Genomic DNA, 10,899 nt, shown 5'->3' with positions numbered 1-10,899 from the left:
GGAGAAACCATTCCGCGTCCCTCTAGTTTACATTTCTTGTCTTTTAAGGTGAAGAACTCGCGAACAGAAGAATCCGAAGATCGCGAAGAACTCTACGAATGTGAAGAAATCGAAGATCGTGAAAATCTCAAAGAACTTGAAGAACCCGACGAAGAGACGAATACGAATACGAATGCAAACTATTGACGAAGTGACGAGAAATCAGGACTCTCTTTCCAACGAGACAAAGACAACGAGAAGAGGAGATTTCACGATACCTAACCTACGTGCGGTCATAGAGTCCGACCATAGACCGAACCATTGACGGTTTTAAACATGGGTAATATAACTAAATAGCCTCCCATATTTAGACAGTTTTGGATTTAGCCAACATTTGGTTAATTTCGTGTTAATAGCCAGCCAAATTTATTTACATAGATAAAAATACCAAAATAACCTCTCAACCGTTCCCGCCCATTAACATGCTGAAAATAAAACATTTAACACAAAATATTATGATATAACCGCCCATTAATGCCCATTAATGTCATTAAGATCATTCGAAAGCTTTTTGAAACAACACGCACTGATTGTCCAGGCAAACCAGAGTTTTTGGGACCGTTCGAAACGCGAACATCCCTGCCGAGAAGCCCGCCTCGATCAAGCCTATCCCTCGGAGACTTCCAGAATGGAACCCGACGACTAGGGTTCCGATCCCTGAGCCTACGAAGAAGAAGAGGAGCAAGAACAAGAATGATTCCTCAGAAAACCCTAAACCTAGATTAATTGTTTCTGAAAAAGAAGAAGTGATCGATGAGAAGACTCCGATCGCGACGGTTCCGGCTCCGACAGCGTCGGCGTCTCCTTCCCCGGGCCGTTCCGATCCGGCGGCGTCAAAGTACCAGAGCGCGAAGATCTGCAGCAAATGCAGGTTCGACAGGCTCGATACGTCGTCGTACTGGCTCGCTCAGATCAAGCTCTCCGAATCCGTTGGAAAGCATTTCGTCTCCGCCGCATTCTTCACTCTCGCGCTCGAATCCAAAGCCGAGGTTTCTCGCACAAATTTAATGGTTCTTTCTGATCACAAATCAACGTTTTAATGGTAGTTTCTGATTTTTTATTTTTTTTGAACTCTAGCCAATTACGAAGCTGCGATTGGAATTGAAGAGGTATTTGGGGCGAAATGGGAACTTAGGAGGACAGAGAGAGTGGAGAGAGGTGTGCGTGAGCTATGGAATTCTGATGGACGAGAAGTCAACGACGGCCTAGTCGGCGGCGAGCCTTTTGAGGTCGTCTTGGGTCGTCCGGGTGCGCAGGCTAAGGCGGAGCGACGGCGGTGAGAGGAGCGAGATTGAACTGGACGCCATTTTCCCTGTTTTGTGTCCCTGTGTTGTGAGAGAGGAGTTGAGTTTTTTTTTTTTTTAAATACAGTATGTTCGTGTAAATTGATAGTCTATTTACAGTATGTTCGTGTAAATAGATATCATATTTACAGTATATTCGTGTAAATACGAAGCTTATTTACAGTATATTCAGTGTAAATACAAAGCCTATTTACAGTGTATTCGTGTAAATAAACTGAAAAATTATGGAAATATTTTGAGCACGAAAATTCTGGAAATTATGAATATATGGAAGATAAAATAATATCAATGAATGAAGAATTAATTCGAAATTAATTACCTAATGAAATGCAACGAAAATAGAAACTAATTACTTAAAGTCAACGTTGAAAATTTCCAAATACATAACAATTAATGGCTGATATCTTTCAAAATCTGCTCAAAATTCAAATTTCAAATTTGAAAACTTCCCGATTCGGTTTCAATATTTAATTCGAATTTTTTTTAAAAAAATGCCTAATTAAAATAGCGTAAGGACAAAAAGGTAAAACTAAATCAATTAATAAGCTGCCACGTAAGCAAGATGGCTATTTACGGGAAATTAACGAAAGGTTGGCTAAAACCAAATTGCTAGTGTTTTAGATGGCTAAACAGCTAATTATTTGTTTAAACATTAGCTCAAAAATGGCATTAACAAGAAGTATGGTGATATACAAATTGTTCAAGCCGTCGATCAAGTTTGTCAATAGTTTATAGATCGAGAAAGCATCAAGGACCAATTCATCTAAACTTTAATAAAAATAAAGAAATATGTATTTAGATTATCGTCATTAACTTTAGTATTTTTAAGCGATACCTTTTAGTATGGTCAGTCGATTAAAAGTTTTTAAGAGGTCTATGCCTATTTTTCCTATATAGTAAATAACCTCGAAGCCAAAAAAAAAAGGGGTAAATAAATCCAGGCCTACACTACCAGGCCCGATGCTTTATATTAACGCTGTGTTTTACTCTCTTTTGTCCATGTGGGACTGTTTGCTGATCCAAACACAACACCAACGAATCTCACATTAACGCTATAATTTTTTAACTTTATTTTTATAGTATTATTATTATTTTTATCAGCTGAGTGAGCCAATTCGAGGGTTTACACGATCCCGTCTTCTCTATCCGACTTTTCCGGCGACACAGTGCTCTCGCCGCCGTGGATCCACCGGCGACATTCTCTCCAACTAGTTCCTCGATCTTCAACCGTGTTTTTTGTCACAGTTCGGGGTTTTTTTTAATGCACGTGCTTATACCGGTTTGTGTTGGTTTCGATTTTTAGAAAATCAATTAAGGTCTATTAATCAGCACTCGTATTGGTTTAGAATTGGAGTTCAGCTTTGTCTCTATTAGTTCAATGATTTTGGATATCATAATTTTTTTTATTTTTTATTATGTATTACATTCGTTCGGGGGGTTTTTTTTTTTAGGGAAAAAAGTATTCGTTCGTTTTGCTTACAATAATATTGTTATTAATTTTCTAGAGTTTCTGAAGATTTATCAACTGCGAAATGGCTTTCTATTGTAAAGCTGGCGGTGTGTTGAGGCAGAGTCAGAGCTTTGCTAGAAATGTGCAATCGTCAATGTCGTCTATGCTTATGAGTGTTCGCTGCATAACGTCCAAGCTTTATATCAAAGGTATTGCTGTTTCAAATTCCCTACAATTTGGGTATTTTAGTGTTTGTATTCTTGTAAAATTTAATTCCATTTCTGTGGGATCTAGGTATTTCTGATCAAGCTGATGACCAATCTCTTCGAAAGGCTTTCTCTAGCTATGGTGATGTTATCGAAGGTGAGTTCGTTGCTTTCCTCTTGGGCTACATTTAATTGTCACATATAAGGGTTCTAAATGCAACATCACAATTGTCGGTCTCTGTTTGTTTCAAATATGTGTATCGAAAACTTCGCCTATGAAGATCACCATTCGCTACTTTTATGTTCATGGTTTAAGCGACATTAAGTTTCAGCCTTAGATGCAGTGCAACAACTTAATATATATATATATATATATATATATATATATATATATATATATATTCATCAAAGATTTACCATTTAGTTAGAAAAATCCATATAGTTAGAAAAATCGATGAATACTATCATGTTTAAATCCGAGCCTGTTTCCCTTCGTATTAAAGCTTGTGCTAGCCCAGTCTTTAACTCTAATTTGGTGTCTCTACTCTTCTTAGACTAAATGAACTCGTCATGGATAGCTCGTGCAATTCCAAAGCACCAAATCTTAATGTTGCTGGTTTGGAACGTTGTATATGTTGAAGTAAATTATTAATCTTGCGTATTTGTGGCGTTGCAGCAAAGGTTGTGTGTGAACGAGGACCACTTGGAAAATCAAGGGGCTTTGCTTTTGTGACCTTTAACAACCTTGATTCTGCTGCCTCAGCGATGTCCTCCATGGATGATCAGGTGAGAACTATACTTTGTTTCTGTAACATCGTGATCTAGTCGCAATATATTTCATACAATTAATACTAAAAGGTCGAGCGAAAAAAGAATAGAAAATGTCTTTCGATGGTTTAATAATTAACCCGTGACGATTATATGACAACAATCTGATTTCATCATACAACGTAACCGTGAGCAATCTTGATATCACAGGAATTACTGGGTCAAAAAATTCGTGTATACTATGCTTATGGACGACAAGGTCCTCGAACCTACGGCGGTTCTACTCTCTTCGGTGGTGTCGACTGTGGCTATAATTTAGAGAATCCAAAGTATTAGGCCATTCATGTGCCATTGATTGATCTCTCTTGCGGTTTTTTATTTTTAAATTTTTTTTTTTATCGAAAGAACTAGCTAAACTCAGATAGTTCCGTATAACTGTTTGATTACCATAGGTTCAAAAATAAATATCATTAGCCTACATGAGAAATTTCGTGATGTTTTAATCCGTGTCTTGTCGGGTTGTATTGTGTTCTTGACGTTGTATCGAAAAATGAGATTCAGACGCTTTTGGATTTGTTGTAGATACGCATAAAAGTTGGCATAAACTAGATTATTGTTATTATTTTTTAAACATTTTATTCTCATAAAAGTTGGCAGTAATGGTATTTATCGTCCTTGTCAAAGTACACTCGGCAATGTCGCGCTCACTTATTCAGAAAGTTCCTTCCCGCAGAGACCCGATGCTCAGCCACTTGGCGTAACTGTCTTATCTGGGCAAAGATGCCTTCTCGCTAGACTTGGTACCTTAATTGTATTTCCTATAACTCATTAAAAGTTGTGACATATGGGGTCTATTCTTTTATAATCAAGGCCGTTTCGGGTATGACGGATAAATTCATTCACGAGATCTTTAGTGCATGTGACATCTCGGCTTTGTCCATTGCATACTCATGCGCGCTCTTGAGTGTTTGATCTAGAAAACGACATTAATATTAGTTATTAGACTTGTTTTTTGGAATAAGTAGTGATTATTAAATGATATTTTTCTTAATCAATTGCTCTAAAAGATTTCTTACAAGCTGATATTTTGTCAAACTTGAGATCTGAAATGCTCTAGAAAATTGAGCTATAAACAAGATTTTTCGAGTTCTAGACGAGCTTTTTTGAGCTACAGATAAACTTGTAAAGCTCTAATGAGTTTTTAAACGAGCAAAACTTGAGCTAAATACTTAATAGTACCTCAATTTTCACAAATAAAACATAAACATATAAAGATTGTGGATGCAAATATCATAGTGTTAATACAAATTTCACTCTTAATATGTCTCCTCAAATAACAACCTCAATTATGGTGCATGTAGGTCCAAGACAATGCTATGAATTTTCTTCTGGAAAAAAAAAGTATGAATGGCTAAGAAAAGATGCCGGGCGGGGAAAAGAATTGCTACGTCTGTTTACATCCTAATACTATTCATGTTAGCGGGTAAGTCTCCAAGTAAGCTACGGACCTAACACACCGCAGCTCTTCAACTTCGCACTTCGCCACTACCGTCGGTCTTATATCTACATCAGAGTTTAAAATGTCCGTTGAGAATTGGCAAAGTGACACGTCCTTTTTCTAAATGAACGACCAATAATTTTTGGGTAAAAATGACATTAATTGCCTTACTTTGAGAATGATAGGCTTCCATGTAATGACCAACATTTACTTAAAATTTTAGACTAAAAGCGGCATTGATTTAGAAACAACCTTAAAATGGAGCATTGATGCCTACCCTTAAACATTGGGGCAATTATAAATCTCTATTTATTTTTTATCGGTTAAAGGCATAAAATTTCAAGCTCTTTAACAGTCCGATTTTTGCCCATACATATATGATAACGACCGGCTTATTCCACGGTATACGATGAAGCACATCGTCTCTGAGATGAAGTTTTTTGTACATACGTTTTATCATATGAAATCGCATCATAGGTTAGGGCGGAGAAGAAGTTAGAAGTCGGCTCTTTGGCCTCACGAAGGTATCACTAGGCCATGCTCTATTGCGCTTCTCTTATTTATTAATTTATTAGACCTCATCTGTTAAATGGGTTATGGGTATACGGTCCACTAATTTTTTTTTTTATTATGAGTAACTATCTTAATCACCGCACTTTCTTTAAAATTGTAGCTCAACTATTAATTTATTTAAATATATAGCCAAATTAAGTCACCAACATTTCAATATTCCTATTATACCCACGACAAAATACACAATCCATTTTCAAAAGCCCATTTCAACATTTCCGACAAAACCCTAATCACAATGTCCCCGGAGCTCGCGAAGCTTCTTGTCTCATGCGGCTTCTCCGTCACTCTCTTCTGTCACATGTTACTAGATTACTGTCTCTTATGGTAAGCGAGATCTTCCGTTCCGAGTTTATTATAAACTCATCCCTCCGTCACATAACTCACCTCATTCAGTCGTTCTCCGCCGTCTTCCTCTAATGGTTCTGCGTTTCCTCTAAATACACAATATATATAACATCTATATAGAAACAACATTATATAATAAAAATAATTGATAATTGCGTCATCAAACAGGAATTCGTACAGTTCATCTTTGTTGGAGATTCAAGTGGCGATGGAAGAGAGGAAGAGGAAGCGAATGCAATGGAACACATAATTGGCGTGGTGATCGAGGATGAGGACCCATTGGCGATCTTCTCACCTAGATCGACGACCTTCGCCACGAAAACGCGTAGGTCTCAGCCGGAATGAGCGTTATCGCTGTCGACTCGGCACCAGTGCAGACAGAGTACTCCGTGCTTAGGGCACAAATGTCGGAGCTGGCTCACAGGCTGAGCTCGCTGAACGTAATTGTCAGATCATCAACAGTGGTGATGGAGGTAAGTGTGAGAGTTTATTTCATTTACTATTCAGTTAATATTGAAGGGTATTTTTGGAGTAGTGTTTTTTTTGGCCGAAATCTGATGGAGCTATTTTCTTAATGAAATGAAACATGTGCTAAACTTTTAAAAGATGAATGTGGATTGGGCTAGTGAGCTACCTCTCCCATTATTAATTATGCAATATTTTTTTTCGTGCGGCTTTTAATCGATTTGTCGATTTTTCGTGAAAATCCACATTTTTCGTCAATAAATCTTTTTCTATTTTTCACATTTTTTTGCGTTAGCACGTCATTAATCATTGCTCCTTTAATTACAGATTCTCACTACTTGGCCCGACAATACATCATCTCGTTTATGTTTTAATAAAGAGAAAATTATCGAAATAGTGGCTGTTTGAAATCTCGTAATAATGTATATTTGAGATTTTTTTTCGTATAAATAAAATTGTTAATAGAAAACAAAATTAACAAAGTTAAATAAAGCTTAAAGCAACAAATTGTAAGATCGATTCGGGGCCGGATACCTGCGGAATACGGAATATACTAGCACAACACAATATATATGCCTCCGTGGCTCCAATCCAAACAATATAATCGACGGAAAAATAAAAGAACGAGACAACGAGATTTACCCAGGTTCGGACCAAAATGTCCTACTTCCTGCTTGGAGAGTGGTTCCACTAACAAATAATAATCCGAGATTACAAAGATTACAAGCCCCCACAACTTTCTCTTTTCTCTCAAAGATTTTTCTCTCTTGGTTGTTCTAGGTTATTTTCCCTATTTCTTTCTCTCACCCACTCACTTCTTCATTTCCTTTGTTTTTCTCTCGGACATACAAAACAACAACACCTTTTTGCTTTATACACACAATACAAAGGAAATAAAAAACAATAAAGAAGTGGGACCCACAAAATTAAAGCCACGTTCACAAATCTCCACATTGGCTTTAAGGAGAACTGGGAACGAACAACAACTCACACCACCGTAGAACCACTCTCCACGTCCTCCTCTAGTTGCTCAACTTCGCAACGTTGATCAAGTCGCAACAATGTCGAAACTTGATCCCCGTCACCGCCTTCGTAGCCATATCCGCCGGATTCTCGTCCGTGTGCACTTTCTCAACAACCACGGACCCCTCGGCGACCACATCCCGAATGAAGTGTAGCTTTACATCGATGTGCTTCGTCCTCTCATTGAACATTTGGTTCTTGGTCAAGTGTATCGCGCTTTGATTATCACAAAACAACTCCACCTCATTTTTGGCGATCCCGAGCTCACCGATCAACCCCTTCAACCAAAGAGATTCCTTCACGCCTTCCGTGTCGACAATGTACTCGGCCTCCGTCGTAGAAAGTGCAACTACCGGTTGTAATTGCGCCTTCCAACTCACCGCACAACCAAACAAGGTGAACACATATCCGGTCAAAGACCGCCTCTTGTCCAAGTCACCCGCAAAGTCCGCATCAACATATCCTCTCAACTTCGCCGCACCTTCATTTGTCCGTCGATAGAGTAAACCAACATCCGAAGTTCCTTTAACGAACCGAAGGACCCACTTCGTTGCCTCCCAATGTTCTCTACCCGGGTTGGCCATAAACCGGCTCACAAGGCTAGCCGTGTACGTTAAATCCGGTCGTGTGCACACCATGGCATACATGAGACTCCCAACGGCACTCGCATAAGGAATCCGCTCCATGCTCGCTCGACCCTCCTTGGTCTTCGGCGACATACTCGCGGAAAGTTTGAAATGAGCCGCCAAAGGTATTTGAACCGCCTTTGCCTCCGACATCCCGAACTTGGCCACCACCTTGAGACACGAATAGTTCACCGCGTCTCCTATCTCGTGTGATTTCCATCCCCAAAATTTTCTTGGCCGGTCCCATGTCTTTCATCTCAAACTCGCTTCCTAAAAACCGTTTCACGTTGTGGATTTCGTTCTTGTTCTTCGACGCTATCAACATATCATTAACATATAGCAACAAGAATATTCCACTACCATCAACCCACTTGACATACACGCAACTATCAAAATTGCTCCGCGAGAACCCATTTCGTACCATGAACTCGTCAAACCTCAAGTACCATTGTCTCGGAGATTGCTTCAAACCGTAGAGAGATTTCCTAAGGAGACACACCTTATCTTCATCTCCAACCTTGACAAAACCTTCCGGTTGAGCCATTAGAATTCTCTCCTCGAGATTCCCATGAAGAAACGCGGTCTTTACATCCATTTGCTCAAGCTCTAAATCATGTTGATTTACCAAAGCAAGCAAAACCCGAATGGATGTATGCTTCACCACGGGGGAGTAGATCTCGTTGAAGTCGACCCATTCTCTTTGTGTGAAGCCCTTAGCCACCAATCTCGCCTTGCACCGCGGCTTTTCAAACCCGACAATGCCTTCTTTTCGTTTGAACACCCACTTGCAACTAACTACACGTTGATCTTTAGGCTTGTCCACAAGTACCCATGTCTCGTTCTTGTCAAGTGATGCCATTTCCTCTTCCATCGCACACTTTCATAGCTCTTTGTCTTTGCTCATCACCGCTTCTCGATACGACCTCGGTTCCAAGTCTTCCAACTCCTCCGCGACAACCAACGCTAATGCAACTAAATCAGAGTAACCATACCTCTTCGGAGCTCGGATTTCTCTTCTATGTCGGTCTCTTGCCAATTGGTACGAGTCTAGGCCCTCGTCATGACTTTCACCGCTTAACTCTTCAATTTCTTCCAAGTGACCCTCATCACTAGCCTCGTCTTTATCCTCTCGCTCATCGCTACATCTCCCCTATAGCTCCACCTCAATTTCGGCTTTTTCCTTAGCGACCTCCGCGCTATCCTTCGCCTCTTGAGTAGCCACGGCCATGTAGTACTCGGATTCTCTAAAGACAACATCTCGGCTAATGACACATTTCGAAGCTTCACCTTCTTTGTACCAAAGCTTCCAACCCTTCACTCCCTCGGGATAACCAACAAACATGCACTTCTTTGCTCTCGGATCTAGCTTGTCCTCTCTTTGGTGCATGTACGCCACACAACCAAATACCTTCAAGTTGTCGAGCTTCGGTGGAGAACCATTCCACACTTCTTCCGGTGTCTTGCAATTCAACGTCACCGATGGACATCGGTTTATCAAGTAAGCCGCTGTGTTAACGGCTTCTCCCCAAAACCGCTTTGGCAAACCGGCCTCGAATAACATGCATCTCACCCTCTCAAGTAGTGTTCGATTCATCCGCTCCGCTTTTGTTGCGGGGTTCCCCGGACGGTCTTGTGCCTAACCATCCCTTCTTCCTTGATGAACCGGTTGAACTCATCACCCAAATACTCCAAACCATTGTCCGTTCGAAGCTTCTTGATGTTTCTCCCGGTTTGTACCTCTACCATCTTTTTCCATTCTTTGAACTTTCCAAAAGCTTCATCTTTATGCTTCAAGATGTAGACCCAAACCTTTCGAGAACAATCATCGATGAACGTGATGAAATACCGGCCTCCACCTAGAGTCGGCGTCCTCGACGACCCCCACAAATCCGAGTGCACATAGCTCAACGTGTCCCGCGTCACATCCGCGGACCGTGTAAACTTCACTCTCGTGGCCTTGCCGTAGATGCAATTCTCGCAAAACTCCAAGTCACCAAGTTTGTCACCCCCGAACAAACCTTGCTTACTCAACTCCTTCAAATCTCTATCACTCACATGACTCAACCTTTTGTGCCAAAGGCTCGCCAACGATGTCTCTTGCGGTTCTGTAACCGCTGCTACATCACCGACCAAGGTGCTACCTTGTAGGACGTAGAGACCACGCTCTCTAATACCTCTCAAGTAAAGTAGCGACCCCTTCGTGACCTTCAAGACATTATTTTCACCTTTCCAAGAAAAGCCTTGTTGGTCCAAGATTCCAAGTGAAATGAGATTCCTTCGTAAGTCCGGGACATGCCGCACCTCCGTCAAAATCCGCTCGATCCCGTCGTGCGACTTAATCCGCACCGTACCGGTTCCGGCCACCTTACATGACTTGTTGTTCCCGAGCAACACCTCGTCCATCGCGACTTTCTCGTAGCTCTCGAACCAACTTTCATTCGGTGTCATATGGAATGAGCATCCGGAGTCCATGATCCAACATTTGTCGGAATGAGTGGTGGAGACAACGAGAACATCGGAGCTCTCGTAACCGTCAACAACTTCTTGAACAACCGCCGCCTCTCCGTCTCGTCTCTCGGCCGCTCCGTCTCCCCGATTCGGA

General features: G+C 40.7%; 1 protein-coding gene across 3 annotated transcripts; it reads left to right on the top strand.

Moving 5' to 3' along the window:
* The first annotated feature begins 2,352 nt into the window (after positions 1–2,352).
* On the top strand, positions 2,353–4,398 carry LOC149378881 (glycine-rich RNA-binding protein 2, mitochondrial-like). Of its 3 annotated transcripts, none has more exons than XM_089602445.1 (5): positions 2,353–2,606; positions 2,849–3,002; positions 3,088–3,156; positions 3,676–3,785; positions 3,978–4,398. In XM_089602445.1, exons 2-5 carry the CDS (start codon positions 2,876–2,878, stop codon positions 4,101–4,103), a joined length of 432 nt encoding a protein of 143 aa, XP_089458571.1. In that variant the 5' UTR covers positions 2,353–2,606; positions 2,849–2,875; the 3' UTR covers positions 4,104–4,398. The 3 variants fall into 3 exon arrangements, with proteins under 3 accessions (XP_089458571.1, XP_089458569.1, XP_089458570.1); XM_089602443.1 differs by having other exon boundaries at positions 2,353–2,622; XM_089602444.1 differs by lacking the exon at positions 2,353–2,606 and having other exon boundaries at positions 2,633–3,002.
* The last annotated feature ends 6,501 nt before the right edge of the window (positions 4,399–10,899 follow it).

This window comes from Urtica dioica, chromosome 12 (genome assembly GCF_054948205.1).
Source record: "Urtica dioica subsp. dioica isolate 48M chromosome 12, U.dioica_male_clone48M_v1_H2, whole genome shotgun sequence".
Taxonomy (NCBI): Eukaryota; Viridiplantae; Streptophyta; class Magnoliopsida; order Rosales; family Urticaceae; genus Urtica; species Urtica dioica.
Note: the sequence above shows the minus strand (reverse complement) of the source record. Positions and strands in the feature narration are given on the sequence as shown.